The 23,058-nt window shown below is 34.2% G+C and overlaps 1 protein-coding gene across 2 annotated transcripts in view; it reads left to right on the top strand.

The window, feature by feature from the left end:
- The window catches only part of ST18 (ST18 C2H2C-type zinc finger transcription factor), a 147,686-nt gene that overhangs the window by 85,514 nt on the left and 39,114 nt on the right, over positions 1–23,058 (top strand). For both annotated transcript variants that reach the window (XR_015743197.1, XM_026699138.2), the window contains exons 5-9: positions 2,148–2,326; positions 9,672–10,460; positions 14,370–14,504; positions 19,217–19,307; positions 20,897–21,001. Coding sequence is in view for 1 of the 2 variants with exons in the window: in XM_026699138.2 (XP_026554923.2) it covers positions 2,148–2,326; positions 9,672–10,460; positions 14,370–14,504; positions 19,217–19,307; positions 20,897–21,001 (1,299 nt within the window). In the remaining variant the exon portion in view is untranslated. The remainder of the gene's footprint in view (positions 1–2,147; positions 2,327–9,671; positions 10,461–14,369; positions 14,505–19,216; positions 19,308–20,896; positions 21,002–23,058) is intronic.

Genomic DNA, 23,058 nt, shown 5'->3' with positions numbered 1-23,058 from the left:
TATAATGGTTTTATTCATATTGCATAACTGAGAGAGAACAACAGATAATGAATCTTTTTTTTTTAAAGAGTAAATGTAGAATTTTTAGCAGGTGACACTGGACTTTTCAAAGAACATATATATCAAATCTGATTCAAGTTTTTTCAAGTTTTTTCATGACCCTTCTGATTGAGAGATACTTATTTCCAGCCATTCAACTTTGTTAACAAATAATAAAACATTTTTATACTTTCTTAGAATGTAATACATGTATGTATGTATGTATGTATGTATGTATGTATGTATGTATGTATGTATGTATGTATGTATCTCTTTGGATGGAATGTTGTTACCACAGTCCAGAAAGTGAAGCCAAAATAAAGAAGCGAATGGGATCAGGATACATATTAAATGTGGTTTTATTTTCATTTAAATTTAATACAATTAAGTCACAGACTCAATTCTGTACAGATCCCAACAGTCAAGGAATTTTGGTGGGCGGGGTCTAGGAGAAGATCTTTGTCTGCCATGGTTCCTGCCCTTTGGAACATCTTACCACTGAGATGAGATTGGTTCCCAACCTCCTGACTTTTTGTAAGAGCCTTAAAATCTGGTTCTTCCAGATGGGTTGGGGTCCCAATGGGGGAATTTTACACTGGAGGTGGTTGACTAAATAATTACACCTCCCCCTACCCCATATATATGGCTCCCTCCTTTTCCATGATTTTGTAGAGGATGCAATAATGCAGTGGCTTAATGATACTGGAACTGCTGGCCAGAAATGGTTTGCACTCCAGCAGTTCGAGCCTGGCTCTGTGTGATTGGGTGAGCTCCTGTCACTTGTTCCTCAGTTCCTGCCCACCAGGCAGTTTGAAAACATGCAACCCGGGTGCTGCTAGTCAGCTGGTGTAAACTCGTTCACCCCTTGTGGTGCACCAAGGATAGGCATGCAAGCACATTTTGTCTTGCACTTGTACATTGCTTTGACATTGTATGCCATACACTAAATAAATAAATTAATGATTTGTCTCTTCTATAATTTTATATTCTATGATTTTAATGTTTTTAATGTGTATTATGTTGTAAGCTTCCCAGATTCTTTTGAAATGAGATAAGTGGCAAATAAATTTAATTAATAAATAAATTTAAATGCAATTAATATGTTACTCCTTGAATGTTGCTGGTAAAGTTTAAAAGAGTAATGGTGGTTAATTGCAAATCTTTCACATCTTCAGAACTTGTGGCTCTGTGCCCTTGGGTTGTGGCACTTGTAGATTATAAGACAAAAAAAAGGAACTTCATAAATATATACGATATTATAATTGAAGATGCAGCATAAATCTATTTAGCCCCCAAAACAATTATCTTGAAATCTGATCTATATAGCCATAATATAGATCAAAGTGGGGCTAGAAAATAATTGCCAGAACCATAGAAACTTAATCCAATGAAAAACAAATTGCAAAAACTGACTTCAGCGAACAATTAGAAAAAACAATTACTACCAACCTACCTTCAATCAAGAACCTGTATACTGCACGAATCAAAAAGAGGGCCGTGAAAATATTTACAGACCCCTCACATCCTGGACATAAACTGCTTCAACTCCTTCCCTCAAAACGACACTATAGAGCACTGCACACCAGAACAACTAGTTACAAGAACAGGTTTTTCTCAAACGCCATCACTCTGCTAAAGAAATAATTCCCTTAACAATAATTGTTAAACTGTAAAAACTGTACTCATCTGAGCAAAACAAAGAAATTAGGCGCATTCAACTGGAATTTTCATATTAGCTTTCTCTGGGGATTAACAAATCATTATTTATATTTCCTTATCTACTTCTGGACACATATAATCTAGTCAAGAGCTGGGATTATATTAACACACGTTCTATTAAAAATTAAGGATGACTTTTTCTTTTTCTTAAAACTTATGTATTACGCCTCTGTAGGCTTGTGGTTACATTAGAAAATAAAACTTTCTGAAAAGAGACTTCACCTTTAGTTCTATCCAGTAAAATTGAATATATACCCACATATGTCCATGTACATACATACACACTTTTACAGGACCCATTCATTTAAAGCTTTGATTACACTATTTCTCTTGTGCAATGTCTTTCATGTTATTTTTTTCCATTATTAAAAGATTTTGTATAAATACAGTGCCTACAAAAACTCCATGGCTAAGAAGAGAAAAGCTGAAGAACAGATTTTGGAAGTTCCAATCAACAAAAGGAAATCTCTGTTAATGAAGCCTCGCCACTACAATCCCATCTTGGAAGGCAAAGGAGAGAATGAAGGCAGGACACACTTTCAGGACAATAATAATGTTCTCCAAACAGGTATGAAAAAGTATGGATTCTAACTTAATCAATATTTCCTAACACTCTCCAAAGAACAGAAGGGAAATCCTATCACTAGACACACTTCAAAATTATATCAGAAAGCCAATGTAGTATTGTTGTTAGCCTGTAAAACAACTGGGGACATAGCTCACTGGAGGACTTTGGACCAGACATTCTTATTATTTTTATTGACCTAACTTGTGCTGCAAGAATGGTACATTGGTGAGAATGATAATGGTAGTGATGATGATGATGATGATGATGATGATGATGATGATGATAACGATAAAATTAAAATTGGATCATGTTTAGGATTTAGGGTGTGTAAAATATTCTAAGCTGGAAACATTCTGAGCTCAAAACAACCATTCCAACTATTTGGTGCTCCAAGCAAAACATGCTCAGTGTTTATCCCAAAGGTGCTTTTTCCAGAGGTAACTAAACTTTCTGTTTTTTCTTTGAAGACTTTTGCTTCTCATCCAAGAAACTCCTTTGACTCTGACTGGGTGGTGGGGAATGGAAGGATTTATACTCCTTGCAGACAGCTGGTCATTTGTAAGATAATAAATCCTTCCATTCCCCACCATCCAATCAGAGCTGAAGAAGCTTCTTCGATGAGAAGCAAAATGTCTTCAAAGAAAAACCAGAAAGTCTAGTTACCTCTTGAAAAAAGCACCTTTGGGACAACCATGACCTGGATGACTGAGAATCTTCATAGGGTTTCATACACCAGAATGGAATATTCTAGATTCTTCTCAGAACTATATTTAGATTTCATTTTCTAGCTTGTGATTAGGTTATTGTTTAAAAATAAATATCCCAGCCCAGCCAGTAGAGCAAGAGTTATAACAGATACTACTATTGGTTTACCACATGGGGTGAAATGGTTGGTGGGATGGTGGGACAAATAGCAGTTATATCATGACTATTATGTTGGTTTACATTTGTGCATTTATTTGTGCTCATACGTACTCATGTCTGCTGTTGATATTGAGTTTTTAGTGTACATTTAAAATGGTAAAACCTGGGTGTTGATTCTGTTTTATACTGAGTTTTGGTGCATATGTGCACTATATGTATTATATATATGCATGTATTTGTGACCTGTAGTATTTTGATTTTGCTTTACTAAAATACTACTCAACATCCCCTCCTTTTTTAAAATTATAACAAAAACTTTTTTTTTACTGGCCTTGGGTTAGAGTTAAACAGGCAGGCTACCAATAGAAATACGGAAATTGTTACTTGGCTTTACTAAGCAGAAACTGTTACTATTTGGGTATTTTAAATAAATACACTTGGTCAAATTTCATATAAATTAGGTGGCTGATAGCAATCAAAATGGATTGTCGTCCCATCTAATTATATAATCCCAAAGAAAAATGGGAAGAATTTGTTTCAAATTTCTGAAATAGTCAAACACACTTTAAGTTTATTAGATTGGTATATGGTCTTTTCAAGCCATGTTTAGTTTTGTTCTGTAAGAACACTTCAATTTAAACAAAAAAACATCTTGAGTAAAAGTGTTTCATTCCAAGTTCAAAACAAAGCATATTTTCTCTTGTGTGAATGCCTCTGCTTTGTTGATCAAAATCCTGATGAATCATTTCTTTAAATACAGTAAATACAGTGTGAGTCAGGAAAACAAACCAGTTGAACAAGTCTGCTCAAATCAAAATTCCTGTAAATTTATAGAAATCTAATAACAAATTAATACAGAATTAATCATTGAAAATTGTTTTGTCAAATATCTAAAACAATGAGATTATAAATTCATTTTGTGTAAGATTCAAGTTATAGGTAGCAGGATCTCTTAGTCTGCAATCGTACACATGAGAATAAATTTCATTACATTTATTGGATCAGATTTAGTAACTTGTTTTTATAATTGCGTACAAGTTACCTAATCTTTTTCAGTCTAATGTATTTTTCAGGATTGTTGTCAGAAAATAGGAAGTGGGGGTATGTTCTAAAATAATAATAATCAAACATATACTTGATCTATACAAACCCAACATCACCTAAAGAACTGGTAGCTGTGATTTTACATTTTCTCTGTATTATAATGATAATATATTGCCATGAGAGGGGGAGAGAAGACCAGAGGTGGTATTCAGCAGGTTCTGACCAGTTCTGGAGAACCGGTAGCAGAAATTTTGAGTAGTTTGGAGAACCAGCAGATATCACCTCTGATTGGAGATTTTACAGTTTCCTACCCTGCCATGCCCACCAATCCACGTCCACAGAACCAGTAGTAAAAAAAATTGAATCCCATCACTGGAACAGACATAGGATTATGCACACTACTAAATCCCTCCAAAATGACAGGGGGCAGGTACAATAGCTTGTTTCATAGTTCATTTAATTTATTAAATTTAGACTGTAATTGTTATGATTCCCAGAAATTCAAGCTAAAGAACAGAAGGGCATTAAAAATATTAAAAGTTATAAATTAAGAGAATTAAAATCAAAACAAACTACAAAAAATGCAAACATAAAAATTCAAAAAAATGAAAACTGGGGGGGGGGGAGAGTGAAACAGGAAAAAAAGGGAAAATGGAAAATGGAAGAAGAAAGAAAAAAAGAAGTGACTTCATCCTGGCAGGGTTTTTAAATAGCTTATCACTTATCTCTGAATAAAGCATAATCTCCATTCTCCCCATAGCTAATCTCATAGTTAAGGAAAACAAAGTTCAAATCCTACTTCAATCAATCTTTCTTATCAAAAGTCCATTAGGGACAACTAGTTACAACTGTTTTCCTCTTTTAGGCCTGGTCAAACAAGACAATCTTATAAATCTTTGTTGATTTAAAAAAAAAAATCAATCCATTTTTTTAAAAAGTCCCAGACGTAGTTTGCTTCTCATCTGTCTTTCAAAACAAAATTCCATCAAAAATTTAACAGATTTCTTTTACACCAATAAGTAAAATTTATCCTTCTGTTTGTCACTTCTAAAATAGTCCTCCCAAATTTTAGCAAAGCTGTTTTGTGCATCCAGAAAAAAAAATTCAGATCAGTTTCGTAGTTTAATATCTGCTTGTTTCCTTTAGGGAATGAGTCATCTAACAGATTCATTTGTTTTACATTTAAATCCTGCTTCAAATTAATTTGATACGCATTCATTGCAACCCATTCTTGTTTCACAACTTCATCACAATACGCTCTGTCAATTTTATTAAGCATTTGCTCCATTATGTCCTAAAACATGGCTGAAAAGTACTCAAAACTTTGCACCAAAGATTTATGCTCCCATTTCTTTATCCTCTGGCTCTAATGTCTGACCTTCAAAGTCTCCTTATCATTTAAAAAAAAGGATCCTCATTTTCCCATAAAGAAATAATTACCTTTTAAATAATCAAAACTATAATTCCAAATCTTTCTGCCCATTAATCAGTTTTTAAATTTCAAATATATATATATTAAGCATCCTTTTGCTGCAAAGTCCAAAAAAGCCATATATTTTTAAAACTTTTAAAATCAAAATTATCACACTGTCTTTTAAGGAGGTGGAAACTCACCTGATGAGTTCATTAAAACCTTGCCAATCCAAAGGGTCTTCATTTCTCCAATATTCAAACACATTTTTAAAAATCCAAAAATATATTAATGATTATACGTTTCCTAAGTGGTACAAGTTAATAGTCCAGCTATAGAATTCTAAAACATTTGGATTTTTTGAAACATTTGGATTTTTTGAAATATTTTTCAAAAGTCATCCCATAGAGAATTCAAATAATGTGTACTTAAGGTACATGTCGTCCTAACTAATTCTGACTTAATAGTCTAAAACTGATATTACATGAGCAGATACAGTATGATTGACACTGACAGTTGCATAGCACGGGTCATGGCAGATTCTAGAAATAAATCCAAAGTGTAAAAATAAGACATAATGTTTTCTTTCCTCTGAGCTATTTTTTAATTGATTAACTCTGTCTTAAGTGGACTAAAATTCAATCCTCACACTCAATCCACTGCCCCCACTTTATTGTTTTAAAATATTGATTTGGAACTTGAATTTTTTATTGGATTTGAATAGATAGAAGAAATCTGAATTAGGTTTCATGACTATTTTAATACACTATCAAGACCTTGGATACAGGCAAATCACTATTTTTCCTATGTTGCACATGGATTTACCATACTGATCTATGTCTATCAATCCATATTCTTAGCAGAACAGAGGTATAGCCATTAGAAGACCTTTTAGCCTTCTCTGTCAGCCTTAGAATGAACTATTGCATCCATTCATAAGTGAGAAGGTTTCTCTGCAGTGATATGTAGGCTAACATGTATAGGATTAATCAACTTGTCTTCTGGCTCTATAACTAACAATGCATGCCTGACTGATTCATATTTCCAGACACCAAGCATTGAAGAAAAGTCATTTATATTCATGCTAGTTCTACATAACAGTGATCCTGTGCAGTTAAGTGTTTAAGATGTACTGAGGAATTCCATAAAATAAAATGGCCCCCCAGTCTCAAAGTTGGAGTGATAGAAGAGGTATAATTTAGATCCTTTTAATTCTCAAGTAGTTCTTCACATAGAGCTTTTGTTTGATTGTTGATGGTCAAGTCATAATGTTATCTTACTTCTTTACATGAGCATGTGGGTGTGAATACATGTGTTCATGCTCAGAATTTACTGGTAATTGTATTTGTCCAACTGGGTAAATAATCTTTGTATATGGTTCAGAGTCCATTCGAGAAACAGATTTAAGCAATGCCAATGCTAGGAGGCTGCCTTGCATTAGTATTTTCATGAATTTAATGGACATTTATAGATCAAGGGACATATCATATTGGTATACAGCAAGTTTCATGTTGTTTCAGCCCTTCAGTTATTATTGTGATAATTATATGTACTTATATGTGATTAATAGTCACATGCATTCTTCTTCTATGGGGGAAGAGGAGTGTATTGCTAGAATAAATCATGCCCTATTTCCTATTTCTGAATAGCTGTTAGGGTAGTAATGATCTCTTCTGAATAACCTCAAACTGATTTCATATGACATAAACTCCAATTCATGCATCTATCTACAAGAAAAATAGCTCTATAGGACATTTCTGTACTATTGACTCATGAATGTTAGATTGGCTGTTGGGGAATTTTTTGTTGTGAAAATGTAAAACATTCAATAAGAGTTTTCCCTCTATTTACCACTTTCCTCTATTTATTAAAATTTAATTAATTTAACTGGAGAAAAGGGGGAACAATAGGAACTTTACGCAGACTTTGCCTGTCCTTTATTAGAACATCCATTAATAAGTGTTTGAATTTTTGTTATGTTGCCTGATGTTCTTGATTGCTCCCTTCTATCCCCTGAAGAAAGAACATCTACAAATAAAGTTGTGTTGGAGTTTTCAAGTCAGGCAATAACAGCAACAGTAACAACAAATGCCTGACAAGTAGTTCAGAAAGGGCTCCATCCTTTGGTATGGGGCCCAGTTTCTGGAAGAAAATGTGTAAGAAACAATTAATAAATATTTTTCTTTTAATGTATAACAAACAGTTGAATCAAACAATTATGTAAACTGGAAATGACCCAAAATGCTAACAGTTTGGCAGCTATAAAGTGAAACACATTGTAGAGGCACATGTGCACTTTTATCCTCCTCCCCCCTTCCACAATAATCTGCACTTAATAGGAATATTTTAAACTATGTAGCTAAGCAACAGAGGTAATTGTTGCTTTCTAGAGCTTTTGTTAGGCACTCCACCATAGCCCAAATATGCATAATTAGGTATAATGTCTATAAATCATTATTGTACACATGTGGGTAGTTAAGTGGCTTGAGAGAATAGTTCAATGAATTGGACATATTCACCGAAAATGCTTTTTATTTGTTTTCGGTAGTTGATAATACTTTGAAATTATGATAACCCTTTATACTTTCTCTTAATAGCTTACTGCTGCTGAGACAAAACTTGATTTACATTTCTGGATGATATTTAAGTTAATATTTAAACCCAGAGTTGGTTTGACATGGATTCCGCAAAGAACCAGACTGTCTTATTTTTTATTATGCACTTGTTTATCTCATTTTTTTCTCTTCTAGGAAGTAAAGTGCAAAACGTTCCAGTTTATATTGAATGCATCCCAACAAAAGAATGCACCCTATAATCAGCATTATTGAAGGGGCTAGTGTTGTGGCTAAATTCTTCCCTTCATCCAAAAATGCTTTTAGTTACTATGGTAATATTTACTTGATCCTGGCAGACCAGTGTTGATTTTAGGGAGATAATTACCAGAAAGGAAGATGATGGAGATGTATTTTGGAGTGTCCTTGTCAGGAAAAAAAAATGTTTAGAAAAAAAAGTAGATAACACAAAGGATTTGTTGTCTTTTGGCATTTGAGATTCTTTTCCTTGTAGCTACTACCAATTGTTTTGTCATGTAATCTCAAAGAAAAAGTGCTTCTCAGTAAAGGACATGTATATGTTGAAATTCTTTAAGAAATCTAATACATCATCTTTTAATAATATAATCAATTGGAAATATAGAGAATTGGAAAAGAATTAGCATTGTCAAAGAAGATTCAGAAAAAAAAAATGTTTTCATCAACACGAGAAAAGTGTCAGCTGCCAGTTTCTGTATTATATTTGTGTTTTTGCAAGCTCTATTGCTTCAGAGCAAAAATTAAATACGCCCATAAGTAAGAGAGGCATTTTTCCCACTGTTCAGCATATCCATGTTCATATTGATAGTAACCAATTTAGCACACAATAATTCACTAATCAATTCAGTGATTTCATTCTGAATTCAATTATGAAGTTGCCTTTAGCTTTGCTTTGTATCTATGGATTGTTTTTCCATGAATTCAGTAATCCAGGTACAAAATATCTCTTTTACATAGCGTTGCATACAAACCAAGTCTCTTTCTGATAATATTTAACTTAAGAAGAATTATAGATATATCTGTCTGTCTGCCTTAACATATGAAGCAGTGGTCACAATACAAGTCACATCTCACAATATTATAGCTGTTTTATATTTTGGGACCAATTATATAATTTTATCATGGATAATAGTTTGGTTATTTAGTGTACTTTATGTTTATTTCTTTAAAGGAATGTTTTGCACAGTATAATTTCATATAAATCAAGAAAGAAACTTTAAATGAATTTTAAGAATGTTTGACCTGGAGTATTCTCACTGACATTGATTGATTGATTTTGTGCCATCAAGTTTTTGCCAGTTCTTAAAAACCACATAGGAAGAATTTTCCCAGGATCTCTTTGACATAGGTAGATTAATTTATAGTTAACAGATTTGTTGATTGTGGCCAAAACAGAAGTACTTTAACTTAGTCTTCTCTGTTTCTCTCTATCTAGAAAACACCACTTTAATGTCCGCAAAAAGTATCTCATATTTCAACATGCAAGAAAATGATCTTCAAAAGGTCAATTTCACAAACTGCCAGGACACAATGACCAATACATTAATTAATTTTGAAAAAATAGCAAAAAATGCACCAAATTCCCTAGAGAATGATAAACTAAGTGATAGTGACAACCATCCCTTAAAAACAGAGAATAAGAACATTGCTGCATGTTATGGAATTAATTCTTCTGTAAGAAGGGACAGAATTACTGTTCCACATCCACAATACTGTTCTTCAGAAGATAATGAAAGTAGCTCTGAAATTCTGGACAATGAATGGGATAGTTCCTCAAATTTTTCTGAAGAGATAAGTATAAAACTACCTTTAAATAAAACATATCTTGTAGGATGTAATCAGGAAGAAGTTCTAAAAACATCTGGTGTCAAAGCTGAAGAAAAAGATGTTAACAATTCCGAAACTTTTGGTAGTTTGAGATCTGAGCTGCAAGAATCACAGGACTCACATGTTGACACTTTCAGCAATAGAATGCAGAATCCATTTCCAGATTGTGAAGAAGATGATTATCTATCAGAAAATACAGAACAGTCATTTGACTTGGATAAAACAAAACAGAACTTAAATTTGTTGGAACAAGCGATAGCTCTTCAGGCAGAGCAGGGTAACATCTTTAATAGCACCTACAAAGAACTGGACAGGTTCCTACTGGAGCATCTTGCAACTGAAAGAAGACAAGCCAAAATAGTTGACCTTGGTGGTAGAGCAGTCTTTAACCACAAGCGTAAGTCTACTTCCTTTGTACACAGTAAATTACACATTCAGTTAAACTGTTTTGAGTTTTAGCTAGAACATTGGGTTTTGAGCACTCAGTTGGGTTTTTCATTCATGTTTAATATGATATAAAAAGTTTTGATAAGGAATTTCATGCTTTCCTGCCTCCATGGCTATTACAAAAATGATACCAATAAATGGGAGATTTTCTCCAGGGCTTCAACAACATGGCTGCCTCCCAAAATTCCTTTCCATTCCCTTTCCCCTGCCCCCTGTGTTGAAAAGTACTGCTTGAATGGTTATTTATACAATTTATACATGACTTCTATTTGTGAAAGATTTCAACTTATCATGGAAACACTTAGTGGACTACATTCCCATCACTAGTTTGCAATGGTGCAGTATCCTCTTCTTCCAAACATCTCATTATTGTGTCATGATTCAGGTAATGGGGAGAACAGAAAGAGATAACTTTCTTTACTTCCACAATACTATAGGTAATCCTCGATTCATCATCAAAATTGAGCCCCAAATTCCCATTACTAAGCAAGAGAATTGCAAAGTGAGTTCCAGTTCATTTTACAGCCTTTCCTGCCAGAGATGTCAAGTAAATCATTGTAGTTGTTAAATTAGTATCACAATTTTTAAATACATCTGGCTTCCTCATTGACTTTGCTTATCAGAAGGTCACAGAAGATGATCACCTGACCCTGGTACACTAAATATGAACCAGATGCCAGGCATCTGAATTTTGGTCACGTAACCCTGGGGATGCTATAATGGTGAAAAAGAGTCATAACTCACTTTTTTCAGTGTCATTGTAACTTCAAATGGTCACTAAATTAATGGTTGTAAGTCAGGGATTACTTGCATTTGATCCAGTTGGAAGTGCAACAAAGCTCTTTGGATTGACCCAGTGACAAAAAAAAAACAACCCCCCTCCCCCCAAAAAACCAGTGCACTACACATAGAGAAAACACTCCTGTGGGTGTGTATTTCTGATCCAAAATTATATTTTAAACAATAAAATCATTTTAGAGGAAATATTACCATACCATATAGGTACAGTATGTGTAACTAAATCATCTCTGAATATAATATCTATCCTTGCATATTCCACTGGGTTTGTTAAATGATAAGTTTCTAGTAAAAGCTAGATCATTCACAGTTATAGGATGGATTTCAAAATGTTTTTAGCTATGAATTTTAGAATTTTCACTGCCAAACTTATCAATAGGTAAGTTTTATGATGTTAATTGTTTGAGCAATGGAAGATCTTTAGGAGAAAATAATCCCATGTAAAAGAATGAATGTAATTTTACTTTGAATTGTATTGTATATTGTATCTATTAATAATATTTTATCTGAAGTTATTATACTAAAGAAGACTATACAATGTATGGGTTCCAAAATATGCCTGCTATATTAAAGGATAGTTTCTTTGTAAACTTTTATCAGCCTGACTGGCTTTTATCTATTATAGAAATATGGTATTGTTACATTATCTTTATTTCTGCTAAATGATACCTTCCAAGTCTATTTTCATGTTTTCGTGACAGTAGCATAGGCTTTGTTAACTCAGAATATGAGATAGAGAATCCACATTCACTGACCTAAGCAATCTATGTATCCAGGGTCCCAGAAATGTCATACAGGGCCTGAAATGGCATCATTTAAGCCAGGGGTGTCAAACTCATGTCATCACAGTGATGTCATGTGACATATCAGGACATTTTCTCCTTTGCTAAACCGGCCGTGGGCGTGGCCAGCACATGACTCATCTGGTCCACTGGCCAGGAGTTTGACAGACCTGATTTAAGCATTCCATCAAGTCAACAAAGATTTATCATGTATTACTGGAACATATAAACATATCATTACAGGAAATGCATGTAAAGCCAAAGGCCCACAATATAAAGATGTTGGGGATCTGATGCCTGGTAACATTTTGACATGGAGTGTCTAGAAATTGTATATGAGAAAGACCTTGAGAAAATGAAAAAGGTTATGTCTAGGGAATAGTCACATAAGACAGAGCATAGTCTACAGCTGCATAATTAAAAAGAGGCTCAGGAGGGACCCTCCCTAACTTCTCAACATGTAAAGGACACGGCGTAAGATCTGTACTTTCAAAGTTGTAAGATTCTGTTAATATAATCTTTCAATAAAGTAGAGTTAGTTCATCTACTCACCTTTCTTGTCTAATCTACCTAAGAAGGCTGACATCTCTTCACTGGAGCCATTTAATTTTGATTGGAGAAGTATACCAGAGATGGAATTCTTGAGAGCGGCCATGGGTTTCTTCAGTAAGATGATATGAAGGGCACATTATGGAGAAAACTTGAATAAGAGCTATTAAATTAACTGCATGGAAAAAAGACAGGAAGCCATAATTGTATACTTACTGAATATTCCAATTATAACTGCAAACTATTTGCCTTACTGTTAGAGACAAACATCCAGACTCACACGTGAAGAAATCAGTTCGTTGTTTTGTTCAAGCCTATACACAGGAATTTTCTCAAACTAACAGTTTGCATGTGAGTGAGATTAGATAAAGTTCAGTGACTTTCAAAGGTGGGATGGGATTATAGTTTTGCCTTCTTGTGAGCCCATAGGGATTTCTGGCTAATTCCTGGTTTGATTCTGCCCTCTGGCTTAGCCAGTCTCTCTCCAAAACTTACCACTGTAATTTGAAAATATTATGGAAGCAAACAGCTCACTTGGTGTTGGTGGAGACAGTTAAAGACATTAAAATGTGTATGTGCCAAAAATGCAACTGGTTAATATAGAAGATATACTAAATTATTTCATTTTGATAAACTGATCAAACTATATCTACATAATGGATCCAGTCCTTTTTAATTATATATATCTGTAGAAGAACTCTTATTTATTTTCAGTTTGCCATTTTATTGAAGATGCAGAGATGACTCTTGAAAGTTATTTAAATTTAATTCAGTGGCATTTCCTTATTTTGAAGAAAAATGCATACATGTTTAAGATTTTAAAAGTTATATTTAAGGATGGGACAGATAGATCCAGACAATTTTGTGTTTAATTTGTCTGCAAAGAATGGAAAAAAGTCAAACAATAATATTTCAGTTTTTTGTGTCCCTTTTTCAGAGAGAGAAGTGAAATGTTCTGTTTATCTTAAATATATGTTAAAATCATGTATTTGAATAGCAAGAATAACAAATAATTTTAAACTTTATCATTCTATTAGTTTCGAAATTCAGATGCTTATATGATCACTATATTTATCCTTTTTCAAAAGCAAGAAAGGTCCATTTGTTTTAGAATAAATAAATGCAATATATAAGGCAAACAGAACTTTTTACAGTGTTTAATGGAGAGATTAGCATACTTTGTATGCTTATTTTTGCTGCACAAACAGGAGCTTCACATCTAATAAGAACGAAATATTATATAATTATAGCTTTAGCTTGTCAAAAAATCTTGCACTATACTTTTAGCCATGCTGGTATATTGATTATATACAATTCCTTGTATAAATTCCTTAATAAAGCATCTTGATAAAAAAAAAATCAACATAAGAATCTAAAACATTGTTAGGGTTCTATATTTTGGGATGGATGTATGATTTTGTTCACAGCAATCCAACTTTCCCAAAGCCTGATAGCTAGTTGTTTAGCTAGTTATTTTTCCACTCATAGATAGTTCCAATTTTTTGGCACATGACGCAAATGTCATTGCAAATTCTAACACCATATGTCTTAGTGCAAAAATAACAAGTCATTATTTAAAGTAGGAAGTTAAATGTTGTCTAGCATTTCAGGATTTATTAACACCTTGAAAGAAAATTGCTTTCTATCCTATTACTTAAAAGTGCTCAGCTATATATAAATATATAATTTACAGTGTTCTAGCCAGACTGTCTGTTCTGTTTTTTTCATAGATGTACCCAGGCCTGAAAAAAGAGAGACCAAATGTCCCATTCCAGGGTGTGATGGAACAGGTCATGTGACTGGATTGTATCCTCACCATCGCAGTCTTTCGGGCTGTCCTCATAAAGTCAGAGTGCCACTTGAAAGTAAGTAGAAAGTCTTCAGTACAGAAAACACTATGTCACACCACTGGCATGATGACACAAGGCATAGCCTTTTATAAGGGTCATAACTGTATTAACCAATAGCAAGGATCTGCATTATAACAGTGGTATAATTTCATGTCCATTTCAGTGATGAAGATACACTATTATTTATGGGATGAAAAGTCACTAAAGCACCTGAAATTAATATTCCAGAAAAATCTCAGATCCAGAAGGGTGTTGCTTAAGCTGAATACAGTCCATTGCTGAGCAAAACCAGCCTGGCCTAAGGGACCAGATCAGATAAAAACCATGCCATCATAACTAAATGATAATCTTATATCTACTTCACCCTACCACTGCTGGGTAATACTGCATGGGTAAAACTCCAGAACAAAAGCTCAGCACTATGAAACTTAATTGGGTAAGTATCCCTCAACTTCTAGGTATCTCATAGTGTTTACCAGAGTATTCTATTTCAAGTGCCCAGGCTCCTAGATTAAGTAAACGAGTGCCAAGATTTTACAAATAAATACATAAAGTCAAGTCTTGTTTGAGCCAAGCTGGAAATGGATGTGGAGACCTCTTGGAATGACTCCAGAAATGGTTTGACATTGATGACTTTTTGACGATTTTTCAGCTTCCCAGTCTCTCACATAGCCTTGATATTTCTTGGTACCAGACCTGATTACCAACACTAACCAGGTCTGAACCTGCTTAGCCTTTAAAAGTTTAGCTAAAAGAAACAAACACATTCACTGAACATCTTTCAAGAGCAATAAACACTACAATTTGATAAAGCTTTAACATTTGGTGCATTTTCCTCTTATTTGTATTTTACACCTTACATTGTGTAAGGTGTACATTGTGCACTTACCTATTGTGATCTTCTTCCCTTCGCTTACAGGTAACCTCTTGTAATTTTTTTTCTTTCTTTCCTCCCTCTTTGAAGGGTAGTGAGCAATAAGTATTGGTGGTAAGAAAACAGAGTTCTAAAAAGCCTTCCAACTGTACAATTTGAGACAAAAAGAGAAGTGCGAGGTAGCACACACTATGCAGGTTATAACATGGACACCTAGTTTGTATGCTGGCCCAAAGCCAAGTTTATGCAACTTTTTATTGGTCTTGGGGAATGGAGGCTGGAGGTTCTTTGCTGCTACAAATCCTCAATATTGCTCCCCTCATGTTTTGCATGAACACCTTGGCCATCGTCAGGATTACTTTACCTTCATAACTATATCTATAATTCAAGAAGATTAGACAAATCAGAACACTATCATGATATCAAGCCATACCAAGTTAAATCAAAGGATGGGCAAAGCACCAACTTATTATCCATTAGGCACAATGCCTAGGGCCTACAAAAGTTTGGGGTATTCTAAAATTAATTATATTTAAGTTTGTATTATTATTTTATGATGCATGAATTTATTACAATAATAAGCAAACAGTCTAGTTCAATACAGGTAGTTAACTGAAGTAAAATTTCTGTTGCTTAAGCAAAGCAGATTTTAAATGGGTTGCACTCCCATTTTTTGCTGCAGTTGTGAAGTGAATCACTGCAGTTATTAAGTGAATCATGTAGTTGCTAAGCAGATCTGGCTTCCACCATTGGTTTTGCTCGTTGGAAACTGGCTGGGAAATGGTGATCACGTGACCTCACTAAACAATTGATTGCAAGTTGAAGACTACCTGTACTGACTAAATTTGTATCATTCCAATTTTATTGGAATTAAATTTGATTGGGACTTAAAATCAAATTTTCATCCTGAAAATAAAAATTAAATTGGATGCTATTTTGTTTCTCAAATGCAAAAACTAATCAGGTCTAGTATCACTGAGCATGCACATACACACTCACATTCTGACACACCTACTAGGATGTAAGTGAATTGAACTTCCACTTTGCAATCACTCTAGGAAATAAACATAAGTGGGCATTTGAAATGAAAATACTGCCTTATGCTCTTGGTCAAAATAAAATTCCCTATGATTTATTGAAGAATATATACCTAGGGAATATCTTTATAACCCTAAGCCTTTTGCCTCTCTTGGCAGATTGATTTTTATGGCCTCTCATTGTGCTAAAAATAATTGCTACACTGATAGACCAAGAAAATAATGTGCTTGGCGCCTCCTGGGGAAAAGGGTTTATATATTTGGCTATTTATTTCAAATATAAAATAGGTGTGTTACACTTATGGGGAGGATCACAAATCTGTTATTTCCTGTAGGATTTTTTTTTTACATATTTCATGATCGGTCTAACAGAACAGAAGAAAATTTCCAAGCAATCTTGCAAAAGGGGATAATTTAATTCCAACTTCTTGTTGAAAGCAGAAATAAGCTACAGGAAGAGAATTATTTATTAAATTTATACAATCCCTTTCTAATGATATGAATAGGCATTGTGCCTTGGAATGGTAGGTGTGCTGCCTTTGGTGTTTTCATTTCCCTGAATATATGGAGTATAATTCCATTGAGTAACAGTCAGATCAACAATTATGTGGAACAGAGCTGGTGATTTGGGGTTTCTTCAAGACTGTATGATGACTCGGAAAATATTCCATCAACTTCAGAGCTTTTAAATGGCACAGCCATGCTGTTCTGTGAATTTAAGCAAAGACTGAGGCCAGTAATAGCCTTGTAATTCAAGGGATATCTATTATGAATGAAGGTGAATATACATATCCCAGGATAATGCTTCAGGATCCAATCTGGGTTAAAAGTTTTGTCTTCTGACCTTTGGATTCATATGACAGCCCATTCTCAGAGAACTACCACATACAGAACAGCCTAAAGCACACAAAGTAGTAAGGATGGGCTCCAGCACGAGTTGGAATGCTCAGTAGAAAAAAACTCTGGTCCCGGTGACCGACTCAGTTTGGGTCCTGGATATCTATTATACTTGTCATCACTATCCTCTTCTTTTCTATGACCAGCAACAGATAACCTGATCCAAAATTTATTTATTTTATTTATTTGTCAAACATGTACAAGGTAACAAGTATAGGTATGAACATAAAGGAAGTAAATACAAATAAATGGGGACTGTAAGACAGGGATGGTAGGCACATTGGTGCGCTTATGCACGCCCCCTTTAAGGACCTCTTAAGAATGGGTTGAGGTCCATGGTAGACAGTTTGAGATTGAAGCTGTGAGGGTTTGAGGCAGTAACAATGGAGTTGGGTAGAGCATTCCAGGAGTTAACCACTTTGTTGCTGAAGTCCTATTTCCTGCAATCGAGTTTGAAGCGAGTTTACCTTGAGTTTGTATTGATTGTTTGCCTATGTATTATTGTGGTTGAAGCTGACGAAGTCATTGATGGGCAAGACGTTGTAGCAGACAATTTTGTGTACTATGCTTAGATTGGACTTCAGGCAGTGCAGTTCCAGATTGTTCAAGCCCAAAATATCAAGCCTGGAGGCATAGGGAATTCTATTGTAAATAGAGGAGTTGAGTACTCTTCTTGAGAAATACCTCTGAACCCGCTCAATCATATTAATGTCTGATACACAGCGTGGGTTCCAGGCAGACAAGCTGTATTAAGAATTAGTCCGTATGCCCTAGTTAGCAATTCAATGTTACTAGAGAAGAAGCTTCTATATCTATATATATTATATATCTATATATAGAAGAAAAATCAATCTATATCCCAAATTCAACTGCTTAAATTTAAATAAAATCCTATGTAGTTAATATTGAAGCTTTGGTGATAAATTTTATAATATCTATAGAAGTAAAATTACTTTGCTATGATTGGAACTTAATGCTAGGAAAAATGTATTTTAGTTATATTTGCCATAGCTGTTTACAAAGTGCCTTAAATATATCTTTGAATCAGAGGTGATCTTCAGCAGGTTCTGACCAGTTCTGGAGAACCAATAGCAAAATTATGAGTAGTTTGGAGAACTAACAAATACCAGCTCTGACTGGAGATTTTATAGTATCTTTCCCCTGCCACGCCCACCAAGCCATGCCCATAGAACCGGTATTAAAAAAATTTGAATCCCACCACTGCTTTGAATCATTTTATTTTATCAAGAATTACTGAGGTAAATTACAGAATGCAACTGCATGGAATGAACAAAAATAGTTTAGTAGCTCATTATCCTCAGTTTGAGAGGATAATGCAGCTATTATTCCACAGCTGGGAAGTCAGTTTGCCAGTAAAACTACCTTCTACCTTCCAATATCCATTCAAGATTAACAGTGTTAAACTCAAATAGATAGATAAAAGATGTTGGATAGATAGACAGACAGACAGACCGACTATATCTATATATTATCAATCAATCAATCAATTTATTTATCTGTCTAATCTCAGATATAGGAACACTCAGATGATGAGGGCTTTTCAAGAAGTGGACACAAATTTCTATTCTCTAAGAAAGATGGGCAATTATTTAACAAATATTAGGTTTGTTATCTTGGGTGATGTATAGTGGTTCAAACTCTTAAATTCTCCACTTATTTTGAATTATGTAATAACTGTTTGAGATGGTTTCTTGTTTATGTATTTATTCATCCATTTAATCCCTTTACATAGCTACCCCTTTTGCAGTTGTGACTGGTCTTAATATTTTTTTGGTTGAAACTTCACTAGTATAAACTTAAGGGTGTAAATCTTGCCCTAGTTGCCAGCTCTGAACTATTCTGTAACATTAGCATGGATTTCAGGATTTTTTGTTTGTTTGTTTTTTCTTTTTATTTAGTCCTTGCCATGCATGAAAATGTTTTAAAGTGCCCCACTCCTGGATGTACAGGAAGAGGACATGTCAATAGCAACCGCAACACTCACAGAAGGTAATCGAAGTCTGCTTCCATTGGTGATAATCTAGTATCTTCAAAAATGGTATGTTTTTTAAAATATCTGTCACTTCATATAAAGCAACAATATAGGTAATCCTTAGATAATGACCATTTATTCAGCAACTATTTGAAGTTACAATGACACTGAATAAGGAGATTTATGACAGGTCCTTGAAGTTATGGCTATTGCAGCATGCCCACATTCACATGATTGGGATTTGGGCACTTGGCAACCCACAATTATAATTATCACACTGTCCTGTAGTCATATGATCACCATCTAAGGCCTTCACTGCTGGCTACTGACAAGAAAATTCATGGGAAAGCTAGCAGGAGATCACAAATGGAGATTTTGCAGCAACATTGCACCTGACAACTGTGTGGGATTTTCCTAAAACCTGAAACTGGGACTGTTGTAACTGTCATCATAAATCAGCATAGTCACATGATGTCACACTTTACAATTGCCTCACTTAGCAATGGAATTCCTGGGTCCAACTATTGTAGATAACTGAGGACTATCAATATAACCTTTTAACTCCTAAAAGAAAACTTCCTTACACAAACATCTTCAGTCAAAATGAAATATTTTTAGTTTTCAAGGTTTTTACTGAAAGACAATGACACATATAATTAATTCTCCTGTTGAAAGCAATGAAAAAGATAAGTACCTAATTGAAGAAATTATTTCATTTTACAGTATTAAGATATGTTAGAATTGAATCAAATACATTTATTCCTAAATCATAATCTATTGACAACTCCACTTAAGAAAGTCAGGATGCCAATATAAATACGTGCTATGCAAATGTCAGATAATGTATGCCCTCCCCATTTTTTTGCTTTCAATTATATACTTACTGTATATATACTTTATACAGGAATGTGGCATCATCTTCATTTCACATGAAATCCTAAATGTAAACTGGATATTAAAACATCTAAAACCACAAAGAATTTAAAATTAACCATACAAAGAACCATAAAGACTGATCAAGTGATCAGTTCTGAATAGTGAAAATATCTGATTTGATTCAAACTTGATATACCTTGGCATACTGATTTATTCTTCTAAGAACTTATGATCCATTTATGATAGACCATGATTTAATTTAGTGCATTAAAATCATTGATAAGGTATACTTGGCTGATTTCCCAGAGAAAAAAAGAAACAAGTATTATATCCCAAAATGTTCAAGATCAACATTGCTACTAGAGAGGTCAAAGATCTTACAAGTCTAAAGAGATAATGATGGTATGGAAGTAATGGAATAATTGTGTTTGCAACATTCAGGTGGAAAGAATGGACAGCCTCCTAGTATGTGAATGGGCATGGGAACTTAGCTGAATTAAAATCATCAGGGGATGTATAGGAGAGGAAGATCTAACAGGCAAAATAGCTTGAAAAAGAAGATATAGCTAGTTTTTAAAGGCTGTTATAACAATTGACATGATAATCAGAATAAAAAGGGCAACAAGCTGAATAATATTTTATTTTTGATGCAAAATGCATATTAGAAATCCTAATACCTCTGAGTATAAATTGTTAACAATTACTTTTGTATAACAAATATTTTCAATAGTCTTTCTGGATGTCCAATTGCTGCAGCTGAGAAAATGGCAATGTCTCAGGAAAAAGGTCAACATGAATCACTCAAAACAGGGCAGTGCCACGATCAGATCTACAGGTAAAAAATTTAAATCATATTTATAGTAGATTCATTCTGGAAAAAGACATTTATAATTAATATTACATTCATACTATAATTTGTAATGTTCTGAAATATTTTGAATTGATAGTGTAGGTAGAGGTTCACAGATATTAAGTTAATACATTATAAAATGTAAAAGGTGCAGATGAGACCTCATTATTCATTATTATAAACAATATATTCCTAATGCACCCCCAAACCCCTGAGAATTTTGCTACTGAAATTCAATAACAATTTCGATGATCTAAGCACCATAATAGCATTTAGACTTATATACCACTTCACAGTGTTTTACAGCCCTCTCTAAGCAGTTTATAGAATCAACATATATTGCTCTAACAATCTGGGTCTTCATTTTACCAACTTCAGAAGGATGGAAGGCTGAGTCAACCTTGAGCCAGTCAGGATCGAACTGCTGGCAGTTGGCAGAGTTAGCCTACAATACTGCATTCTAACCACTGCACCACCACCGAATGCTTGCATTTACACTCATCATGTCTTGCCACCTGAAAGATCACCACAACCCACCAATTGACCATGGTTACGATGCAGAGAAATTGGGACTTATTTCATTTATAAATCTGTTTGTTATAAGTACTCTTTGATTTACGAACACAATTGAGCCTAGAATTTATGTTGCTAAGTGAGAAATTTGTTAAGTGAGTTTTGCCCCATTTTATGACTTTTGCAGATGTTAAATTAGTAACACGATTCTTAAGTGAATCTGGCTTCCCCATTAACTTTGCTTGTCAGAAGGTTGCAAGAGGTTGTCGTGACCCCGGGACAAAGCAACCATCATAAATATGAACTATCTGTCAAGCATCTAAATGAAAATCATGTGAGCATGGGGATGCTGCAAAGTTCATAAGTGTGAAAAATGGTCATGTCACTTTTTCAGTGGCATTGTAACTTTGAACAGTTGCTAAATGAACTGTTGTAAATTGAGAACTATCTGTACTAACTCAAATTCATTATTTGTTAGTATTAACTCATATTCATTAACCTATTTATATTCAGAATACCATTAAATTTCTTATTTATTACAAAAAATATAAAGAAAATGTATGATATATTAAAATGTATAAAGGGAGGGGAAAAGCCCAGTCTACACAGGGAAGACCTAGATGAAAAGATATGTCTTTAGGAGGTACCCTCTAATTTCAAAGGAAAGCCTTCCAAAGAATATTTGCTACCACTAAAAAGACTGAAATGTCTGGAATTTCTGACAATTCCCAGTTGAAATCAGCAGTAAGACCTCTCAAGTTGACCATAGTGATTTTACAGATTAATTAAAGGAAAGATAGGCATATTGAGATTATGATTCCAAGTTGTTCTGAGCTTTATAAAGAAGTAAAGTCTCCCTGCACTTGAGTTCACATCCACATCCATATCTTGCCATGCCTTTCTTCCAGAATGCTGTTTGACATGTCAGACTAGTCCATAACCCTATGCTTTTGTGGTGATCTTCCATTCAAATAAAAAGCAGGTCCAAACCTGCTTAGCTTTTTCAAAATCATCCAAGGTCAGTTAGGAGATGCCATCTGTTGTAACTCAGGACATTATAAGCCAGTACTAATTGGCATGGTAGCTAATGGGTAGCCAGTGCTGTAGCTTCAATATATGAATACTATAAATATGGCTAGGAGCTCACCAAGAAGACTGGCCACTCATCTGCATCTTCCACGACAGAAACAAATAAGCCCCACATATAGTTTATTTCAGGAATTCAAATGTGAGCTCACCTACTCTTGAACAACAATTACCAGGCTATTCTTTTCCAGAAAAGGGACTGGTCTTTTCCAGAAGTATGGACAGCTATGAAGGATTCAGAATGATCAATGGCATGTAGGAAAAAAAACACCTGATGCTGGCAATGCTAGTGTTACCATCACCAACATTAGAGAGAAATTCAAAAGAAACTTCAAAACTTTGAAACTTCCTGACAAAAGTAAAAAATGCAAGGGCCTTTCTTTTAGGTATATGATAAATGCCAGGTTGGTTCACAATATAACTAGTTATCCATTATTTGGGTC

This window comes from Pseudonaja textilis, chromosome 3 (assembly GCF_049901715.1).
Source record: "Pseudonaja textilis isolate UNSWEBS1 chromosome 3, rPseTex1.2, whole genome shotgun sequence".
Taxonomy (NCBI): domain Eukaryota; kingdom Metazoa; phylum Chordata; class Lepidosauria; order Squamata; family Elapidae; genus Pseudonaja; species Pseudonaja textilis.
This window is presented reverse-complemented; position numbering and strand designations above follow the sequence as displayed.